The sequence below is a fragment of the Zootoca vivipara genome, chromosome 2, assembly GCF_965207765.1.
Source record: "Zootoca vivipara chromosome 2, rZooViv2.hap1.1, whole genome shotgun sequence".
Lineage (NCBI taxonomy): Eukaryota > Metazoa > Chordata > Lepidosauria > Squamata > Lacertidae > Zootoca > Zootoca vivipara.
This window is the reverse complement of record NC_142584.1, coordinates 5,031,963-5,054,557: the sequence shown is the minus strand read 5'-3', so window position 1 is coordinate 5,054,557 and position 22,595 is coordinate 5,031,963. Positions and strand designations below refer to the sequence as shown.

At 50.2% G+C, this 22,595-nt stretch overlaps 1 protein-coding gene across 3 annotated transcripts in view; it reads left to right on the top strand.

The window, feature by feature from the left end:
- RAPGEF3 (Rap guanine nucleotide exchange factor 3) overlaps window positions 1-22,595 on the top strand; it is a 70,411-nt gene that overhangs the window by 18,584 nt on the left and 29,232 nt on the right. For all 3 annotated transcript variants that reach the window (XM_035101408.3, XM_060272134.2, XM_060272135.2), the window contains 8 exons: window positions 4,825-4,878; window positions 7,797-7,903; window positions 10,102-10,223; window positions 10,894-11,056; window positions 11,815-11,899; window positions 13,332-13,392; window positions 16,361-16,437; window positions 21,157-21,303. In XM_035101408.3, coding sequence (XP_034957299.1) covers window positions 4,825-4,878; window positions 7,797-7,903; window positions 10,102-10,223; window positions 10,894-11,056; window positions 11,815-11,899; window positions 13,332-13,392; window positions 16,361-16,437; window positions 21,157-21,303 — 816 coding nt within the window. The remainder of the gene's footprint in view (window positions 1-4,824; window positions 4,879-7,796; window positions 7,904-10,101; window positions 10,224-10,893; window positions 11,057-11,814; window positions 11,900-13,331; window positions 13,393-16,360; window positions 16,438-21,156; window positions 21,304-22,595) is intronic.

The window sequence follows — 22,595 nt, the reverse complement described above, 5'->3', positions numbered from 1 at the left end:
TATTGGCAGCCGCCAGGCTTGTTTGCACTGAGCTTTGGGAAAGAGGAGGAGAAATATTGCTTTCCGGCAGGTTAGTGGTGTGTATTGGCGGCCGCCAGGCTCGTTTGCACTGAGATTTGGGAAAGAGGAGGAGAAATATTGCTTCCCGGCGGGTTAGTGCTGGGTATTGGCGGCCGCCAGGCACGTGACAATGCAAATCGCCCTTCTCGTCACCGCACGTCGCGGCACACCAGCCAGCGTCTCGCGGCACACTAGTGTGCCGCGGAACAGCGGTTGAGAAACGCTGGTTTAACCCACATTCAACACACACACACAAACAGTGACAATTTGTTGTTGACAAAGGAAGCTGGACATATAAAAGGGCCCATTACCTTCAGTAGCTTAGGGCCTCATCAAAGCTAAATCCAGCTCTGTGTGGTGAGCTTAGCGTTTTAGCCCTGGAGCCCATGTTTGCTGTCTGAGCTCTGGCCTAGAATAAATGCAGGAAAATAAGAGAATGTTTTGCAGCAAGGCAGGGGGGCTTTTCAGCCTAGGGGCCATATTCCTTTATGGAAAGCTTCCTGGGCGCCACATGCTGGTTGTAGGCTGGATGAGAGGCAAAAGTGGGAGGAGAAAAGGATGTCTTTTTGACCTTTGTGCAATAGGCCAAATTCCTGCCATGCAAGACCTAGAGGTTTTTGCACACACACATCCTCTCAGCATACCTTTCTCCATCCAGGCAAGCAAGAGGCATTGTCCCTGTTAAGACCACACTGCAGCCATGCCGAGGCACTCGAGAAGGACTTGGAGCAGAGTCTGTCTCTCTGTGTGGCCTGGTCAGACTCCTGAAGGCTGGATAAAAAGGCATGGAGGGCTCCGTTAGCCCTCAAGCTGAGGTTCTTCTCCGTCCTTGTCTTAAGAGCATGTGCAGAGCACCTTCCCATCACCCCTGAGCTTACAGTAGCTGGAAGTGCTCCTACTGCAGTAAGCATCATACTTGACTTTTGCAGATGAGGAGAGAGGTCCTCTGGTGCTATGCTGGCAGAGCAGTTTGTAGAATCAGAATTGTAGGGAAGGCACCCTGTGGTCATCTAGTCCAACCCCCTGCAATGCCAGAACTGCTGTTGCAATGCAAGAATCTCAGTGAATCACAGTTGCTGTGTCTGATGTCAACCTGACCGGGGGGGGGGATTATATAAAAGTAGCAGACATTCTTCCAGTGTCCCTGGAAATATCACCTATGCCAACAAATACAAGGACAGCAGTATGTGCTTGGAAGGAGCTGACCTCTGGAAGCTGAGCTAGAGGAGCGTCGTTATCCCACTGCCATGCCCCACAAAGCAGAGAACCAGGCTGTGGCCAAGGGACCTTCCACAGCACCATTTGGAAAGAGCAAGCACCAGCATGTTCAGGAGTGGCAGGGTGAAATCTCCCATCGCACAGAACATTTTTCGTTCCCCCTCTGCAGGAAAGGGATCCACAAGTAGGAAGCTGCAAAAGGCAAAAGGGATTCTGTGGGGCAGTCTGCAAAGTAGGCACAAGCATACCAGAGAGGTCACTGGTTCAAATCGACCCTGTCATGCTTGCTTATCCTTTCCTTCTAGCTATCACTCACTGAGAAGGGGGTGGTCAGTACAGCTGCACATGGGCTCTCAAGGACGGTGGTTCAAATATTCCCTGGTACTGGCTGGGAGTGGGGATCAGTACAGCCCCAGGGAGGATGGTAAGTAGGCAAGCAGTGTGCAGCTCCTAAGTGCCAGAAGTCCCACCACAGGAATGTGTCACTCCAAAGCCTAGAAACACAGAGACCCAAACTTCTTTCCCACTGGTTGTGGGGCAGGCAGATGGACACAGAGCCACATGCACACACATTTGCTAAAGCTACAAGAGTAGCACATGACATGGAGGTAACAGCCCCCCCCCCCCCGTGAGTGTCACAGCGGGCTTACCTGGTTGCATATAGGGTCAGAGTTCCCTTTCCTGCGCCACACTTGACATGAGTCAACAGTGTGATGCAGCAGCTAAAAAGCCAATGCATTTCTGGGCTGCATCGGAGTATAGCGTCTAGATCAAGGGAAGTAATAGTACCACTGTATTCTGCTCTGGTCAGACCTCACCTGGAGTAGTGTCCAGTTCTGGGCACCGCAGTTCAAGAAGGATACTGACCAACTGGAATGTGTCCAGAGGAGGGCAACCAAAATGGTCAAAGGCCTGGAAACGATGCCTTATGAGGAACGGCTTTGGGAGCTGGGTATGTTTAGCCTGGGGAAGAGAAGGTTAAGGGGTGATATGATAGTCATGTTCAAATATATAAAAGGATGTCATATAGAGGAGGGTGAAAGGTTGTTTTCTGCTGCTCCAGAGAAGCGGACACGGAACAATGGATTCAAACTACAAGAAAGAAGATTCCACCTAAACATTAGGAAGAACTTCCTGACAGTAAGAGCTGTTCAACAGTGGAATTTGCTGCCAAGAAGTGTGGTGGAGTCTCCTTCTTTGGAGGTCTTTAAGCAGAGGCTTGACAGACATATGTCAAGAATGCTTTGATGGTGTTTCCTGCTTGGCAGGGGGTTGGACTGGATGGCCCTTGTGGTCTCTTCCAATTCAATGATTCTATGATTCTGTATTCTCATCAGAAATTAGCTCTGAGGGTCTTGCCTCCTGGATGTTTCCCTCCATTTTTAATATTGTTTAGTGGTTACTCTATCTCAGGCCAGGAGAGATGCTTCTTGGGGCTTGCGTTGTATTCTCTGTGCTGGCCAGTTTCTCAAGAAACTATTGGTAACTTGGCAAACTACTCAAAGGCTGAAATATTTCTGTGGGCTCTCTCATGATACCACTCCAAATTCCAGAGCTTTCTGACCAAGCAAACACTTGAACTAGAGTTGTGTGTGTGTTTGTGTAGCAAATCTGGTTCATTTGTAGGAAGTTCCATCTGTAATGGAACACAGAATCTGCTTCTTGGGCTAGCTGCCTCACATTACCTCATTGTAGGTCTGGCTGTGCTTAAGGTTGGTCCCTGCAAATATGTCTACAGTATTAAACTAAGTAAATAATAAACCATTTATTTAAATCATTTTTATACTGATTTACATTTCTGGGGGGGAATCTCTGTAGATTTTGCATAAAGCTTCAGATATGTTTATTTAAAAGTATAATCTTTATTTATGTACTCATTTAAATCATTTCTCTACCTCTACATGGTTCCAAAAAATATCCAAGTGCTTTTACAGCCTAACTTAAAACACCAAATAGAACATGACAAAATGGAAAAATATAAAATTTCAGAAGAAAATCAAATGCAATAAGATTCACATTTAAAGCAGCATGATTAGCAGGTAAACAAAATATTCTCTTAACAAAAGAGTTACAAGCAGGGCTTTTTTTAGCTGGAACTTGCTGGAACTCAGCTCCACCATCTCTCAGGTGAGTGCTGTTGACATTAGAGAACAAGGGAGGGAGGTCTTCGTGGTAAGTTCCAGCACCTCTTTTTCTAGAAAAATAGCACTGGTTACAAGTAAGAATCAAATGCTAAAATGCAGTAAAAAAATCCACATATAAAGCATCATTGGCAACTAAATGAAATTTATGAGACAACACTTTTCCAACACAGTAAGATCTCCCAAAGGCATCCTTATTAATATTTTACATATAAAACTCATTCCCACCAACCACACCCATAGCACAGCTAATCTCCAGCCAACCATTTGTCACAAGGCCAACATCTGACAACTATTTTCTTACTCTGTGTGAGTTTCTGCTGCATGCTGATTTTCAGAAAGGGGAGGCGCTCCCTTGCCTTCTGCTTCTTCTTGGATGGGGCAAACTTTGCTGCGGGTCTCAGGATGAGTTTGCACCTGCATGCTCATCACATGACGAGAGCAGTATCACACGATGCTTATCAACTGATGTATATGTATGTGAAGGGACCACCATCACAGATCAAACAGATCAAAATAGGCAAAACTTTTGTTTCGGGAGGTTTTTAATGTTCAATAGATTATTGTATTTTACTTTTCTGTTGGAAGCCGCCCAGAGTGGCTGCGGAAACCCAGCCAGATGGGCGGGGTATAAATAATAAACTATTATTATTATTATTTATTATTATCCCTTTGGACCTTTAATTTTTTTTATTTTTAATGGAGGCAGGTTGCATATCCAGGTGTGATACTCATCTGCTACCTTTGCCGCAGGCATCTTAAGTTATCAGTATGACACTATCATCATTCTGAGCAGTTCTTCTTTAGTGAATCTCAACCATCGTGCCATTATGTTGCTTCTTCCGACTTCACATCAGGTGAAATCATGTGATGTGGCTCAAATTCATGTGGGAAGTCCTACTCAACATTATGTGAACGGACCTGCTAGCTCAGGAGTAGCTAACCTGTGGCTCCTCCAGGTGTTGCTGGACTCCTACTCCCAACAGCCCCAGCCACCATGGGGGAATGGTCAGGAATGGTCCAGCAACATCTGGAGAGCCACATGTTTCCCACCCCAGAGCCAACTCCCATTAGCATTCTGGCCACAGTTGACTTGGCTACCAAACCCTGCAGGTTTTTGCCCAATGAAGGTCAGACAAGGCACCTGTTTTCCTTTGTCAAACGCTGGAGGGCATGGCATTTCTTCCCTTCGGATGTACTGTGACTCAGTGGGCACCTAACATGTGGCATCCCGTCAGTCTGGTAACTGCCCCCCAGACAGGTTCTCTCTTGCAGGGATGAGGAATGGAGGATGCAATGGAGGATGCCTGCCTGGCTCTGCACTGGGCTAACACAAGCAACTGACAGCTCCTTCCTCATTTTGTAAATGGACTAAGGAAATGCCCTTGATCTTTTTGTTTTACAGACCCCTCTTCCAGACAGCGAATCAGCCTTAGTACCTGGCCACAGCCTAAAGCAGGTAAATATCAAACGGCGGTCTTGACAGGGACAAAGAAAGCACAGCCTAAAAGTGGGGGCGGTTATACTGCCCCCCCAGGTCTAAAAGGCTTATTGTATGATGTGTGCCCTTTCACACAGGTCTGTGTATGTATTTCAGGGATCTGTGCAAGCATTAATTATTATCATTGTCAGGGGGACTCCCTACAGGGAGCCTCCCCCCAGCATCCTGACCAGCACTTTGTCCAGCGACAGCATTAGCAGCGGGTCAGGGGAAAGCGGAATGGAAGGGGAAGGCTCAGCGAGGCATCAGAGCCCTGGCAACGCTCTGGGGAACAGACGGTGGAGGAAGGGCTCAGAGACGTATCGGAGCCCCTGCACCACTCTGACCATCTAGGGGAGGAGGAACGGCTCAGGGAGGCATCGGGGCCTAGGCACCGTCCCAGCCAGCGAGGGGAAGAAGGGACACTGTTCCTTCCGGCGCCCGAATTGAGGCGCGCGTCCAAACGCAGGGCAAAGGGGCGGCGTTTCGGGGTGCCCCAGTTATTATGCTGGCCCCGAAGCCGACGGGCGCCATTGCCAGGTTCTGAGAGTGACTAGTTTTCTGCTATCTCTGCACTGTAAATAGTATGCACAGTAAAACCTTTAAAGACACGACGGACTGGAGCGTCTTTCCTTGGGAGTAGCCGCAACAACTCCCTGACAATTATTATTTTATATTTCCACCCCACCTTTCTGAGGCTTATGCCACGTTCATGGGAGCTTTTGCACACTGAAATCACATTAGTACATGGTGGTGCAGCAAAAGCCTGAAAAGGTCTTTGCTGACAGTGGAAGCTGGCTGGTGGCAGAAGTATATGAACCTCAAGGGGCAAGGTGTTACATGATCATTCCAGGTGTAGCTGTAGAAAAGGCCTGTCTCTCCCATGGAATTTGAAGCTACAAATCTCTGTTTGCACTTTTTTATATTTAAAAAAAGCTCCTAGTCCTCATGATTGTGAAGATCAGTTTGCAGGTGTGCTGGATGATGCCTGATGAAATCAAAACTGCCAGGTCCAGTTGCTGGAAAGCACAGGTGGTGAGAGGGCTCTGGTGCTCATCTTCTGCTCCTTGGCCTCTGACAGGCATCTAGTTGGCCTCTGTGAGAACAGGATGCTGGACGAGATGGGCCAGTAGGCTATTTTTATGTTCTTATGGCTGTAAAATCAGAAAGCCCTCTCTTCAAATCTCAGTTCTTGACAAGGATCTGCCACGTGTCCCTAGGCAAACCGCTCTCTCTGACTCAGTCCTGCCCCCACCCTGTTCCCCAATAGGAGGGAGGCTATTGCTCACCTGCTTCAGAAGGTGGTTGTGATTATTGAAACAAGGTCATGTTTGCGAAGTGCTGTGGCAGTTAAAGGGGATGACACACTAGGTATTTGTTATTAATATTAAGGCTAATAATCTTATAGGGACTCCAGGCCTCTCCTGTTGGTAAGTACTTGAGAGGCCTGGCTGGAAGCCTGTGATCCATGTCTTGCTGAGAACCAATCATCGTAGCCAGGATGCAAGTTGGAAGAAAATCAGATTTTAAAACCAAATTGACAGGGGAGTTTAAAATGAACCTGTTTCCGTGTATTCCCCCTTCAAAATAATCAGCTTTTAAAAGGAAATTCTGTATTCAGTGGAAACAAGAACAGGTCCATACTGATGATATCTTAGGACTGAACCTTTGAGCTTCTATGAAACAGTGAGTGGAAGGCTGAAAAGAACCAGAGACAAAAATATCTGACTTTGGAGGTCAAGTGTTTATAAATATGACACAATTGTTCATGCGTATTTATTATTCTGCAAACGACAACTTGTTCAACTATGCATAACATCCCTTTCCTCTCCTCCCTGCTTTCCCCCAAATCCAAAATTAGTTTGGGGCTTTCCAGATGCTGAAGGTTCATTATTCCAGCGCCTTTGGTGGGACCCTGAGCGGGGAAGCTTGACTAGCCCAGTCTCTCATCTTCTGCTGCCAAGCAAATACATTCCCATTTATGCAAAGCTTTGACACACAGGTTGCCTTGTGAATATAGTGTAATTGGTTTTAACTGGTTGCATTCAGTGTTTTTTTATTGTTTTATCTGTCTTTTCAATATTCTCCAAATGAAGCGAAGGCCATAATCACCAGGGAGAGGGCCTTTTTAGTAGTGGCACCCCAGTTACGGTGCAGCCTTCCCAGGGAGGCTCGCTGGCTCCATCTTTGTGGTCTTTTCAGTGCCAGATGAAAGCCTTCCTGTTCACCCAGGCCTTTTAAATAACTATATGACACAGGTCTCTCCATTTTAAAATTGGTGCTTTAACTTTGGTGGTTTTGTCTTGTTTTCTGAAAGCTACTATGATTTCTTCCTTTCCCTATCCTATCCCATCCCACCTTCCTTCCAAAAAGCTGAAGGTGGCATACATACTTCTCCTCCCCATTTCATCCTCACAACAACCCTGTGAGGTAGGTTAGGCTGACAGACAGTGGCTGGGCCAAGGTCACCCAGTGAGCTTCATGGCTGGGTGTGGATTTGAACCCTGGTCTCCCAGGTCCTTCTCCTGCACACTAACCACTATGCCACACAGGTGCTCTATGTTGCGGAGTAGCATAGAAATGCCATGAATAAGGGGCAGGGGACCTTTTCATGCCAAGGGCCACATTCCCTTCCAAGGGCCACGTGCCAGTGATGTACAGAGCCAGAAGCAAAGTGGGCAGAGCCATTAATGTGATCCCCCCCCTTCATGCAATAGAGAGGTTCCCCACCCATGCTGCAAATAAATAGGTGCATAAATACTTGTATTTAATTGTTCCTGCATTTGTTTTGTTGTGTTTGAAATGGTCACATTTGCCATCCTGGAACACTGGTTGGTGGAATGGCTGTTTGGTACAATTGTAGCAAGCGAACAAGCTCTTGCCATTTTCTTTCACAGGCTTCGTCGAACAAAATTCAGAGAGCAGGGAGGCTCCTCTGTGCACATCTGGTCATCTTGTACCCGAACCTAATCCGCGATCACAAGCACCACCTCCGGCTTTACAGGTGTGCATCTACCTGTAAATCTAAGAAGGAGTCAGGGGCGGCTAGTGATCTGCAGGGTCTGTGGGCATGCTGTTTCCCCTGGGGGGTGGGGGGCTCTTGCGAGTAAACCAATTAGCTGCCCCTGAAATTTCTCCCAAAGTGAATTTCTCCCAAAGTGAACTGTCATGAGTGCTCCCCCACCCCCACTAAATGATAGTGACTCTGCAGCTGCCTCCTACAGCAGAAGGTTGAAGCTTCAAACCTGGCACCTCTGCTTTCTAAAAGGACCAGGTAACAAGAGGCGAGAAATACCTTTCTCTGCCTGAGACCCTGGAGAAGAGCCTCTGCCAGTCAGAGTAGACGACACCGTGCTGGCTGGACTGACCTAATGTTGCTATTCATCCTGTACTGAAAGCCCAGCTAGTCCTGGGATAGGGAACTTGGCCTTTCAGATATTGTTGGACCACAACTCTGGTCATCCCTAACCAGTGATCATGCTGGCTGGGGTTGATGGGAGTTAGAGTCCGACAACATCTGGAGGGCTACAGGTTCCATGTTCCTGAGGTAGTCAAACAACCCATTCCCAGAGTGACCAACTTTGGGAAACCATAAATAGGACTGAAGGCAATAGTTACAGGTAGGTAAGGCATTTTCCTCTGAACTTAGAGGCTGTACATGACTAAATTGCCACTGGAAGGACTTCTAGCCCCCCCCCCCAATTGTCCTTAAAGACAGTGGCCAATGCCGCATCTTATGGCAATGAGTTCCAGAAATTAACTAAGTCTTGTCTTGTCCTTCCCAGACAACCAAAAGATGAAACCAAGGAAAGGGGGAGGGGGAGGGAAGATCTAGATCTTTAAAACTGGAAATTGAATCTGAAGTTCAGAACTTGCGGGTTCCGGTTTCCGCCTGCAGGAATGGCGGACCTGTTTTCCATCCCTCTGACCTTCGTAAGGAATTTGGCGGTTGCTAGGGGAGTAAATGTCAACCCCCTACCCTCTCCGGGGGTTACGGAGAGGGGCCGCTGGCCCGCGATGCCCCCAGACCCACTCCGACTGTTTATGGAGTGGGGGGAGCTTGGGCTGAAGCACTTACGAGGGCCAGGACTCCCGGACGCTAATCTGCATGGCGGGGATTTCCATGATTAAAGAAGATAATTAGGCTTAAATCTATGGACATACTTCAGAAGGAGGGGCAGAAGCGCTGTTTACTGCCGAGAAATCTATGCTGCTGAGGGTGAGGAGTTAAAGGCTGTATTTCATCTGGAAGAAGGATTGATGGGGACGGAGCGATAAGGGAAGCGAGTCTTTCTTTTTTATTTTTTTGCATATGAGTTACTTCGTACCTTCCCAGACGTGATGTCCTGGCTTGTTTGGAGTGAAAGAGAAGCAAGAGACTGTGTGAGTTGAACTTTATAAACTGTTGTTATTGAGTATATTTTTTTGAAGATGAGGAGTTGCTGACGAGAAAAGCCCCCCTCTAGTTGGATGGGAGGAGTGCCTGGACGCGTTCGGAGGATTTATGAGTTGTGACGCACTTTGAATTGGAGCAGCGACCTGAAGCTAAGTTCAGCTATAGGGCAAGGAGATCCATTAATTTACCAAGAGTCTGCATGGTGTGAGGTCTGGTTCTTCTGCCTGGAAAAGCTGTAAATTTTATAAAGATCGTTAATCTATGAGAGAAAACGAAAGTGATTTGAGTTTTTTTAAGATGGCGCTGCTTCGTGTTGAGAGTCGACGCAATAGGGACGCTCCAGACCAAGAAGATTTATGGGGAGGCTGGACTGATTAACTCACACAGGAGAAAGAACATTTGTGAAACTTTGTTTGACATTTATCTCAGCAGCTGGGAAATAATCGGTTGAAAGAGGAAAACATCTATGTGACTGTAAGGGAAAGATCTGGATTATTATGAACTCGGAGAGACGATTTGAACTTAAGAAAAAAGACGGCAGTGGACGGTTGCGAGGAACCCCCAATTTCTTGAAGCATGGGAACCCAAAAAAAAATTTTCTAGATGATTTGGCATAATATTCGGTTTGATTGATATATATGTGTATAATTTGAAATAATGAATGTGATATAATTGGTTTTAATTGGAAAATTAATAAAAATATATTTTTTTAAAAAAATGAAGTTCAGAACTTGCACATCTAGCTCTGCTGCAGATTGTGGGAATTCTTCCCATCAACTCTCCACTGTTTGATGTCTCCCTTCCAGGCAATGCTGTTCTGGGAAGGAGCTGGTGGATGTGCTGCTCAGCGCAGAGTTTTCTGTACAGACGCGCAGCCAGGCCCTTGGACTCTGCCAGGTGCTGGTGGACGAAGGGGTCTTGGCTCATGGTGAGACAACCAGAGGAAAGAAATGGGGCTGTGACAGTCTTGGCATCCCGCTGCTCACGGTGCTAAATTTTGCCCCGCCGCTTCCCCCAGCAAAACCCGATCTGAATTGCTGAATCGACGCAAACGGCAGTTTGGGTTATCTGCAGATTGCTCTTTTCTCTGATTCAGCAGAAGACAGCAGATTTCCACAGGGAAAGCCTCGGGGAGCACCGAATTTTGGCATTGCGCAGGGCACTGCTGATATTTGAGACCCCAAGGTCTGCCACTGGAGAAGGGAGCTGGATTGGGTGCTCTCCAAGGCTACCTCACCCTCTGGTTCTTTGTGTGCCTGCTGGGCTTACCCAGCAGCTGTAATGCCCCTTTGCACTCCTTCGCTGTCCAGATAGCTGCCTGTCACAGGGAGAAAGGGAAAGCTATAAGAGGTGGCGCAACTGGGAACAGATATCCTGGCCGGGGGCTCTTCACATCTTCTGTTGGCTTTTTCTAAGGGCAGGGAAGCTGTGACCTTCCAGCGGCTGGTGACTACAGCTCCCATCAGCCCCGGCCAACATAGCCAGCAATCGAGTGATGGGAGGTGTCGTCCAATAGTGCCTGGAGGACCACAGGTTCCCTCCCCATCCTCTTGTGTGCTCTTATTCTCATCCTGCTTTCACCCGCCTTCCCTGTGCAGTGCGGCAGGAGAGCTATTTCCAGGATCGCGACACCCAGTTCTTCCGCTTCGTGGCCCTGGAGCCAAGCGCTGAAGACCGGGATGCTGAGGAGCTCCTGGAGGCACTGGCATTGCTCACCCAACTGGGCCCTACCGCCTTGCTCACCACCATCTTGCACAAACCGTGAGTGTGAGGATTGAGGTACTGTATAGTGTGGCAGGCAGGGAGGAAATGTGGAAGGTTTAAGGCTTTGCTGCTGATAGAACAGTATGATTTCTGTATAATTTCTGTTTATTAGTGAACGAAAGTACAGGTGGATAGATGATAGATAGAAAGAAATGTATATACTGTTTTCTTGATTATTTCATTCATTCACTTTATTTAAATCCTGCCTTTTTGGGGACTCATCCACACTTTTGCTTGACCTGTATTTTGATGCTGTTGTGTGCTGATTTATCCCCCTGGGTCTGAGAGCTTTTCTCGTTGTTTGCAATTATGCTTTACAAAAATCTGATATTACGCGCTGAATTGACGCAGGGTTAAGGAAAATCTCTCTTTGGATTTTACCCACATCTGAATCAGCAAGTGATTGGCCCCTGGATTACATAGGCCATTGGCCTGTTCCAGCAGGCTCTTCCTAACTTTAAAAGTGAATTTCTCGCCCTCGTGATTGTAGCCAAGCTACCTGGTGTCTGGCCCTTGTGCCAGAGCACATGACGGAGGTTAAGGACGTCCTCTTGCTGCATTGGTAGTTTGCTGTGTTCCTTGTCCTTCCCCATGAACAGAAGAAGCAAGGTTTATGCCCTGAATTTACATCCTTCGCTTTGAAGGAGTCAGGGTAATCCACACTGTCTTGGGGATGAGGATGTGGTGGTGGTGAGTGCTGTAAAGTGACAGGAGAACCTGACATATGTGTGCCTTACCTGGACACTCTCCTCCAGCCCTGGCCAGCGCACAGATGAGGAGCTTGCACTGATCTTTGAGGAGCTGCTGCACATCAAAGCTGTCGCCCATCTCTCCAGTTCTGTAAGTAACGGTCAGATTCTGTCTCATTTGGCCCATCTTTAATTTGAATGCCATGAGTAACAGATGGGTAAGAATGGAAACAAATGGGATGGCCAAACAAATGCTCTCTCTCTCTCTCTCTCTCTCTCTCTCTCTCTCTCTCTCTCTCTCTCTCTCTCTCTCTCTCTCTCTCTCTCTCTCTCTCTCTTCCCCCCCCTTTAGCTATTCCATTTGATAGGATCAACCTATCTAGCAGATTTGCATTTGTCCTATTTCCAGCTGGTTGCTTCCTTTCATTTGTCAGTCACTTCAAACCTGCCTGAGCCTGCGTCAGACTGGACCCATCTCCTGTACAGATGTAGGGGGTGAAAAATACATGCACCTTAGGAGCGGTGTGTGTTTTCTGTTCACTCTACCTATCTTACACTAGATGTAAAGAATTTATGATGCTACTTTTAGAAGTGGCACATGTCAAGTTTTCTAAATATTTCAGTGTGCTTATTTTCCCTGCTCACATACTTCCAGCACATGCACAACATGCACAGAACCATTGCACCAAGAGTCTCTTTTTCTTCAGTTCTGAACTCGGTATGCTTGAGTGACTTAATGGACTGTATTTGGTGGGTGATTTAGAGGAGGGGAGCTGTGTCAATCTGAACATGCAAAGCAGTCTAAGCACAGTCCAGAAATCAAAAACAAAAGAATGGCAGCTGTCCACAAATAAGATTAGGTGGTGAGCAGTTCACCACCACCAGGGGCAGCTGGCAACCAGAACTTTGTCATCCAGCATTATTAGCAAAATTTGACAAATATAGCACCGTGTGTTGATGTTAAGAAATATGCATCACTACATTTTTGTTGTTGACTATAATTTAGTACACATAAATGAGCTTCTAAGTCAGGCATCCCCAAACTTCAGCCCTCCAGATGTTTTGGACTACAGTTCCCATCTTCCCTGACTACTGGTCCTGCTAGCTAGGGATCATGGGAGTTGTAGGCCAAAACATCTGGAGGGCCGCAGTTTGGGGATGCCTGTTCTAAGTGGATTTCTCTTTAAGAACCACCAAGATTACAGAGGAGTATAGATATTAACTAGTATGAATAGTATGTAGTAATCAGAACTGTGCTGGCCCAAGTGTGGATGTTCCCTCCCTAGAAGCCTTTATGCATTTACCTTCCATGAACTTGCTTCCTGCTTGGCCAACCAGTGGCGCACGTCCTGGGGGCATGATGCACTGCCTGCGGACGCATGGCACCCAGCGCGGGCGGGGGAGGGGCAGCTGCGATGGCACCCCACCAGGATCACGCTGCCGGGGATGGTGTACTCCCCCCGCCCCCTCTTCCTCCGCCAGTGTGGCCAACACTTTTAATTACAAAAGTTATGTTCTGCCTCGGCTGTTTGTGCAAGTGGTTTTCTAGGGCAAGCTCAGTGGTTGTCTCCCTTCTGCCACAGGTGAAGAGGGAACTGGCTGCTGTCCTGCTGTTCGAATCCCATGCAAAGGCTGGAACTGTGTGTGAGTAATTGGCTGGCAATGGTTTCGTCACTTTCAGCCTAGCTCTTTTCTTTACTTCCTGCAAGCATGCCCATAGGGCATCTCAGCCACGTCCTCGGGGTCACATGGCAGTGGTGGGTGGTGCCCGAGGCAAAAGTGGTCAGAGCAAGGAATGTAAAATTTACCTTTGTGCAAAGTGCTATTTTCTACACACACACTTTTCTCCCTTTCACCCAGCTATCAACGTGTATCATCAGAGTTGAAGGACGCATTTAAACCAGGAAAACACCATCAAGGAGCAGTATCTTGCAGCCACTATAAGTTGGCTTGTTTATTTATTTCGCAACTAGCTGTACCAAGCCACGTGTTGCTGTGGCTTAGTGCATTAAATGGAAAAGAAATGAAAGAGAAAGTTTGCCTTTTAAAGTTGTAGAATATCACAAACCTGGACACTCCTCCGTGGAGTGGAAGCGGCATGGGGGTCCGAGCCAGGCCGGGGTTCCCGGGCCGGCCTGGCTCTTGGGGCGTTGGCTCCATCGGCGGAAGGGCCTGTGGGGCCTGCCCTGGTTCTCAGCAGTGTCGCGGGCTCCGGGGCGGCCTGGCTCTTAGGGTGTGGGCTCCATTGGCGGAGGGCCTCCCAGGCCAGCCTGGATCTCGGGGCGTTGACTCCATCAGCGGCAGGGCCTCTGGGGCTGGCGTGGCTCTGGGGGCGCTGGCTCCTTTGTCGGCACGGCCTCCGGGGCCGGTCTGGCTTGGGGGGGGTTGGCTCCTTCATCGGCAGGGTGGTCTCGGCAGCGTCGTGGGCTCCAGGGCCGGGGTTGATGTTGGGGTGTTGGCTCCGTTGGCGGCAGGGCTCCCAGGCTGGCATAACTCTTGGGGCATTGGCTCCATCGGAGGTGGGGCCTGTGGGGTCCGGCCTAGCTCTTGGCGGCGTCACCGGTTCCAGGGCTGGCTGGTTCTCGGTGTGTGGGCTCCATTGGCAGTGGCACGGTTTCTGGGGCTGGTCTGGCTCTGGGGGTGTCGGCTCCTTTGGCGACGGGGTGTGTGGGTCCTGTCCTAGGTCTTGGCAGGCATCGCGGGGCCGGGGCCGGGCTGGATGTCAGGGCGTTGGCTCTGTTGGCAGCAGGGCTCCTGGGCTGCTGTGGCTCTCGGGGCGTCAGCTCCATCGGCGGCGGGGCTTGCGGGGCCCAGCCTGGCTCTTGGCGACATGTGGTTCTGGAGAGGCCTCGATGGGGAGGTAGGAGGAGGAGGGGTGGGATTATGGGGCTATTGCTACACAAAAGGATATGGCGTCTGTTCCTTTGACATCCACTGGAGGTTGCTATGTTTTTTTAGACAAATTCATATTTTTACCTGTGACAGGTGTGACATCTGTATAATCTAAGGCTATGGAAACACTCACGTATCGGAATGGAATGTTGTGTCCAAATTTGAACGCAATCGGTCAAGCGGTTTCGTAGAAAAGTGAAAGTTAACAAACATGGACATTTTACATTTTTACATTTTTATATATCTAGATATTTATACACTTCTTGATTGTAGTTAAACCTCAGTTTACAAAAAAGAGCAAAACAATAAAATTATCAGTGAAAAGCAATAATTTAAAACCTCTGAAAAATAATTAAAACCAACAATAAGCTAAATACCAGATTAAGATACGTCAGCATTCTACCTGTCTTTGATAGGCTTGCCTATCAAGGCACCGAAAAAGAGTCCAGCAAAGGCGCCTTCCTGCTGTCATTAGGCAGGGAGTTCCAAAGTGGGATGCTGCCACACTTAAGGGATCAATTCCTTACATATGTAGAATGAGTATTACGGTAATTATGTGGCACCTGTAACAGTACCAGTTCTGCAGATGGAAACAGTCAAGTGGGTATTCAGAGGGGTAAGACGATCTCATGGGTAAACTGGTCCAAGCTGTTAAGGGCTTTATATAGTAATAATAACACTTTGAACTTGGCCTGGTAGCAAATCAGCAAACAGGGCAGGTCTCTTAGCAGAAGCTTTATATCCGGATCAGGCGCAAGGAAAGTCCCACAGAGAGTGCATTGCAGTAATTTTTGGAATGGGGATGGGTCTTGTGTGTTGTTGCTGTGCATCATCCCAGTGACTTTTGAGAGGATCAAATGCATAGCTGCCAAGTACCCCGTTTTCCCCGGGAAACCCCCGTTTTTACTTACCTTTTCCCGGTGGTCCCCCGTATCACTTCGTCTCCCGTTTTTCTCCGTTATTTTCTCCTGCCGGTGGCCATTTCCCCCCCTGATTTGCCCTTCTATGGGCACAAAAAATGGCCGCCGCCGGCTTCAAAAGTAGCTTCTAAGCATGACCGGAAGTGCGCCAACGCAACTTCCGGTGTCACCCCGCCCATCTATGGGCACCAAAAATGGCCGCCGCCGATACCGGAAGTCGCGTCAACGCACTTCCGATCATGCGTAGAAGCTACTTTTGAAGCCGGCGGCAGCCATTTTTGGTGCCCATAGAAGGGCAAAGCGACTCTGGAAGTTACGTCGACACAACTTCCGGTGTCACACTGCTGCCGGTCCCGGATTCTGCAGTCCGGGACTTGGAAGGTAAGGTCAAATGTGACACACAGCAATCTTCTATCCTGTGCAATTGCAATTCAGAAGGAAAACTTCTCATTTATCTCCGAGCTCATTCCTCCTCCTTTCCAATTCCCTGTGGCAGCTCTTTTGAAGGCTCCCTTGAGAACCTGTTCTTCTTGCTTTTCCCGCTTGTTCCTGCGCCCCCACCCACCCCTAGTCCAAGCTGATCATTTTCTCCTTTGCCTCTAACATGTTGCCTGTGCTTCTTTCCCTGCCCTGCTGTGACCGCCAGATGTTTCAGACGGGCAGATAGGAGTTGTAGCCCCAAACAGCTAGATGACCCCCACATTGGGGAAGGCTGGTCTGTGCCATTGGGCACTCATTTTGCATGTGTCTCAAAGCATAAGTCCCATAGCACTGATGCAAAGGATTTTTTCCCCCTCCAGTGTTCAGCCAAGGGGACAAGGGCACCTCCTGGTACATCATCTGGAAGGGATCAGTCAACGTTGTCACACATGACAAGGTTTGTATGTTTAATCTCTGTAGACTTCACATGGAAAGGGTCAGCTTGGGGTTAAGTTCAGTGTGTGGGTAGGAAATTTTATATCCACATCTGGACTAAGAGAAATCTATTTACGTAGATGTTTCTTGTCATATATTTATGCTATTAGATGAGATTACATTTATATACAATATAATGTACTTGTTTATCCCACCTTGCTTGTCATATTTTGTAAGAGAGAGGGCTTGCAGAGAGCAGCCCACTCTGCTTACTTCCACCAGATGGGAGAGCAGCAGCAAGTCTGGGAGTTCAAATCAGGAACAGGAAGGGTTAAGACGGGTCCAGGGCTCTGCAGAGTCCTGGTGGCTCAGCTCCAGGTTGGTAGCAGGGAAGCAGGGGAGGAGCTAGCTTCAGCAGGGGCTGGAAAGGAGGGAGGAGAGAGAACGGCACCTCAGGAGCCTGGTTTGGGACCACGGAGGACCCATAGAGCAAGGAGGAGGGGCGTTTGGAGTCTTAAAAGGGGGGTCAGAGCCCACGAGACGCCATTGTGGGCTTCTGCCCCATGCAGAGCAGACATGATTTGAGACATCTCACCACTGTATATAGCATGCACAATAAAACTATGAAAATCCAGAGGATGTGTGGAGTGCTTACTCGGGAGTAGCCAACACCCCATCTGTGACAGCAAGCCCACAATCTCTTGATGGCTACCCCGAGGGAAGAGGGCTGCAAATGTAGCAGCCGGCATGAAGTTGGCAGCATCTAAAGCAGAAGAGAGAGATGCCGAGGGAGGATTGGCATGAGTTGCCAGCACCCTGCAACTATGGAACGGCTCAAGCACCAGGTAGGCACCCGGGCACAGGGGAAGCCAAGCTTAGTGAACCGAGCAGCTCGGAACACAGCCAAGCCAGAGGAGCGGAGGCTGGACAAGCAGAGAGGACACTCGGGACGGGCCAGCACTTTGTAGGGCGACCCTCAGCACAAGCTGGCTCTAAGACTGAGAGGCATGGTGGCGTGGAAGTGCAGGAGGCTGAGAGGCGAGTCCGGGCAGAGGGGACAGACGGAGGGGAAAGGCAGCGGCCACAAGTTCCCATACAGTCCCGGGGAGGCAGCTGCAGCACAGCACAGCCCCCTCCAGCCAGATGTGATGCAGAGGGACAAAGCCCGCGCGCGGGTACTTTCAAACGCTGACGCGGGAAAACAGAGGGAAGAGAAAGGCGGGAGATGCCTTTACAATGCACCCAGCCACTGGGTGGAACACTGCCCCCAGAGGAAGGAATGGCGAGAGCAGGCAGGCACAGACACAAGCCTGGATGCCAGATCAGGAGGGGAGGGGCCAGGCAGAGCACCAACAACTGAGCCCTCCTGTAACACCCCACAGCACGACAAAGAGATGGAAGTGAGTCTGCAGCTGCCAAGAGGCCAGACCCAGGAGACAGTCGGGCTTCTCCGCAGGGGCAGCAGCAACGATTTCCTATCGGTGCACTTGGCTAAGCAGGATCAGATTCCCATTTTCCCAAGGGAGCTGCCCATGAGCGTCTTGACCGTAGGCGGCCGGGAATTGCAGGAGGGTGAGGTCACGCAACAGACCCCCTCTCGGAAGATGACAGTGAACAAGCACGCAGAAGTGCTAGCTTTGGACTTAATGGACAATGACCCTGTGGGCAGCCAGCGCCGGGGAGATCTCACCTTTGGAGATGCAGACGGCAAGGAGCACTGCAGGAAAGAAGGAGAATCCTCAGGATCGCACCACATCAGCTCCCCAGGCGGATGGAACGACGCAGAGGCGGGGATGCAGGAAGAGAAACTGAGCCAACTCACCAAAGAGGACACTTTTACCCAGAACATACGGAGGGACTTGAGGGAGAAAAAGGGGGCAGGGGAAGGGCTTGCCGAGAAAGAGGGGTTACTCTTTAGCAATGATGCCCGGTATATGCCCCAGGACTCCCTCAGAGGGAAGATTCTCAAGCAATATCATGACAACCCCACGGAGGGGCATGCAGTACATGTCTTCACGAGGCTCACACCCAGTAAGGCCAGTCTTGGGCGAAACCCCAGAGCCTTCCCAGAGCAGGGGGAGGGGGAGATTGGGGGACCACCTATTGAGGCATGGGGTGAGAGGAGGGAGACAGTACACCAACAACTGGATGGAGACGTGGCAAGGGGCAATGAGGCTTACAAGGAGGGGGCAGACCATCACAGGGGACTGGAGAAGGTCTTCCACGGAGGGGACAGGGTCTGGCTGTGGTCAGAAGGCCTTCCCATGGGGGGAAGGGGGAAGAAGCTGGCACCCAGAAGGCTGGGGCCCTTCAAGGTTCTGACACAGATCAACCCTGTCACCTTCAGGGGGGAAGCACCTACAGCGAGAAAGGTCCATCCCGTGGGTCACAGGTCTTTGCTCTCACACTTTAGGGAAAGCCCAAGGTTCAGAGGACGTGACACACATCCAACACAAGACGCTGACAGGAGGGAGGGGGAGGAAATCACACAAAAGACACTAGATAGAAGGGTGGAGGGAGAAGGCAGCCAAGAGGGTCCAGAAAGAAAGGAAGAGGAGGAGGTCTACAGTGCCACAGCGAGCCCGGGCTCCCGGTGGGGGGAGGGGGGGTTAAAATGTCTGATGGCCAGGCAGGGCACTCCTGCTTCCCAAAACGCGGAGGCAACCACGCACACCATGCAAGGGGAGGACCGCACACTGGAACTGCACGCTCCTTTCTCCCACAGACCCAAACCACCACACGTCAGTAGCACAGGGAACACAGAGGGGGAGGGCGATCCCAGGTGGGGAGCAGGGGAGACGCAGACCCAAGGAGCCCTCCGGGAATCGGAAGCAATTTTCCAGAGGGAGGAGGAGGATGACAACGGAAGGAACTACACGGACCAGCCACCCAGCACCGACGGGGAACAGGATTTTACACACACTACAGAGGAGGAAGACCTGTCAGGCTTCCAGCCCTCTTTACAGACATCAGACCAGGCAAACCAGGCCTCAGAAAGGGGGGGGGGAGCCTGGAGGGGGGGTGGATGTAAGAGAGAGGGCTTGCAGAGAGCAGCCCACTCTGCTTACTTCCACCAGATGGGAGAGCAGCAGCAAGTCTGGGAGTTCAAATCAGGAACAGGAAGGGTTAAGACGGGTCCAGGGCTCTGCAGAGTCCTGGTGGCTCAGCTCCAGGTTGGTAGCAGGGAAGCAGGGGAGGAGCTAGCTTCAGCAGGGGCTGGAAAGGAGGGAGGAGAGAGAACGGCACCTCAGGAGCCTGGTTTGGGACCACGGAGGACCCATAGAGCAAGGAGGAGGGGCGTTTGGAGTCTTAAAAGGGGGGTCAGAGCCCACGAGACGCCATTGTGGGCTTCTGCCCCATGCAGAGCAGACATGATTTGAGACATCTCACCACTGTATATAGCATGCACAATAAAACTATGAAAATCCAGAGGATGTGTGGAGTGCTTACTCGGGAGTAGCCAACACCCCATCTGTGACATATTTAATCTGCTGATCCGGCTATCCCTCTGGTGTTCTTAAAAAAAAAATAACTCAATCATTCAACATACCTTTGGGGGAGGACTGTGGCTCATATATCTACATATATACATACATAATTTTATTTGTATGCCGCCTTTCCATGGTTAAAACCATGCTCAAGGCAACTTGAAACATGGAGAAAAATATGTAATCACAAGTATATCAAAAGTAGTCATAAACAACAAATAAAACATCCAAAAGTGCACAGCCAAGTTGAAATGAATTCCACATGAATTGTAAGATCTAAAATAAAAAATATCAGTAACAACAACAATCCCCATTCCCACTGCCCAAACCTCCAAACAATGCCCAGCCTGTGAGTCAGCAGCCTCAGCTTTAGCAAGGGCGCATGCGTTGCACCCAAAAAGTCCCAAGTTGAATCTGGAAAGGACACCTGCATGCAGGGTTGGTGCTAGGGTTTTTTGCACCCTAGGGGAGATCACCTCCTGACACACACACACACCCATTTCCCAGAGTTGTTGATCTAGCGGCCTTCCCTGTTTCTGGCGTGGCCTTCCCCTGCTTCCCTAGACCCGGGCGCGGAAGGGGCGCCAAACTCAACAGCTTCAGGCAGCTCTCCGGAGGCGGCAGGGAGCGCAGGCCTGGGGCCGCCTCCACTGAACAGCTGAGAGGCGCGGTGCGGCGGCCCCAGGCTCGCGCTCCCCGCGCACCTCCGGAGAGCAGCCTGAAGCCGCTGAGAAGTGCGGAGGAGGCAGCCCCAGGTTCGCGCTCCCCGCGCACCTCCAGAACTTCGCACGGGAAGCGTGAGCCAGGGACCGCCTCCACTGCGCCTCTCAGCTGTTGAGCGGCTTCAGGCCGCTCTCCGGAAGCACGTGGGGAGTGCGAGCCTGGGGCCGCCTTGCCCGCAGCACCGGGGGGCGATGGACAGCGGGCGGCGGTGGGCAGGCTGGCCAGCACCCCCTCCATTTTGGACACTAGGCAGCTGCCTAGTTCGCCTTAATGGACGCGCCGGCCCTGCCTGCATGAAACCCTGGAGAGCCACTGCCCTTCAGGAGTGGCTTGCCCTGAGACAGAGATGCTTTGCCAGTCAGAAATAATCCTATTGCGAGGGGTGGTGGTGACAGCAGCAGCGAGGGAAGGGAAAATAAGGAAGAATTGGTGAGAGGCCTTGGTATTCAGTTGCCCTCAGCAGGGTCACCCATATTTGCCATGGCAATGTCCCTTGGAGCAGTAACGGATGTGGCGCACTCACTTTTCAGGGCTTGGTGTCCACTCTGCACGAAGGTGATGACTTTGGCCAGCTGGCGCTGGTGAACGATGCCCCCCGTGCAGCCACCATCATCCTCCGTGAAGACAGCTGCCACTTTCTGCGTGTGGACAAACGGGACTTCAATCGCATCCTCAAGGTGGGTCAGGAATTGGGTCACACATGGAGGCTGGGGTCGGTCCTTCCATTCTCTTGACAGTTTTCAGCGCTCAATAGAGTTTGCCCTGGGAAGGAATTATGTCTCAAATGTAAGGTATTTGAGGGCATTAAGGGATCAGGAGGCAGCAATAAATGAAGTTACCAAGTTCAGGACTTCTCCAACTTCAGGACTTCTCCAGGACTTGTGCCACATGTCTGTGCCTGAATGTTCTCCTTTCCTCTTACCAGGGCCGGCTCTATGTAGACCCCCGGTGGCGCAGTGCACCATGGCGGGGGGCTGGTAAGCTGGGCGCCGGCCTGGTAAGGCGGGCGCTGCGCCCTGCGAGGGTGGGGGGGCGGCGGAGCGATCTCCGCCCCTCAGCACCAGGGCGCGCGATCTGCTCAAGACGGCCCTGCTCTGTACACTAAGCTCCTTGCTTTGAAGTCCCTCCACCCCACCTGCAAAGCCTAGTTGTTTATTATCCTATCCTTTCCAGAAGCAACCTAGCTTTGCCTTAGGCACCTTGAGTGTCCCCCCCTGCTCAGGGATCCATTGTGAAGGGCAGTTTGCAAATTACCTTCTGTCCATAAACAAGTTACTGTTTCAACTGGGCATTTTCCCATTCCTGGCTGGTCTTCCTCCATATGCCTTCATTTTATCAGTGTACAGTGGTACCTCGACTTACGGAGGCCTTCGGATGTCGAAGTGTCCATTTTGCGCTTGCCTGAAGCGTGATTTTGCACTTCTGCGCATGCGCGGACCGTGCACGCCGCTTCTGCACAGGCACAGAACACGCGCACGGTGAAAATACTTCCGGGTTTGCCGACTTCGTAAATCGAAACCTTCGGAAGTCGAGGCATTTCTATGGTCTGAGTCTCTGCCTATCAGCAATACAGCTCTGTGGTCATTTGCCCCTCAACTTACTAACTAGGAAGAATATGCATTGTTGAATTTGACTGCAATCTCTCACAGCAGATATAGCTTAGAACTAGAAACCTAGGCCTCTTTCCCTGCTCTACCATTATGAAATTAGTTGTGTCGCAAAGTGAACAGACAGGGCTGAGCACTTTGACTTCAGGTGGAGGAGCTGCACAAGACTAGTATCTTGATGTGATACCCAACGTTGAATTCAGAAGTGTACATCCCACTGATTTTCTGCCCTAAAGGAGGCCCATTAGGATAGCATCTGAGGATGTCTGCCGAGGGCCAATGGCTGTTGTCCAGCTTCAGTGTAGACGTGCCCAAAAAGCATGATAATGCAACCCAGTTCACTAGCTTCTGCTTTCCTCTCT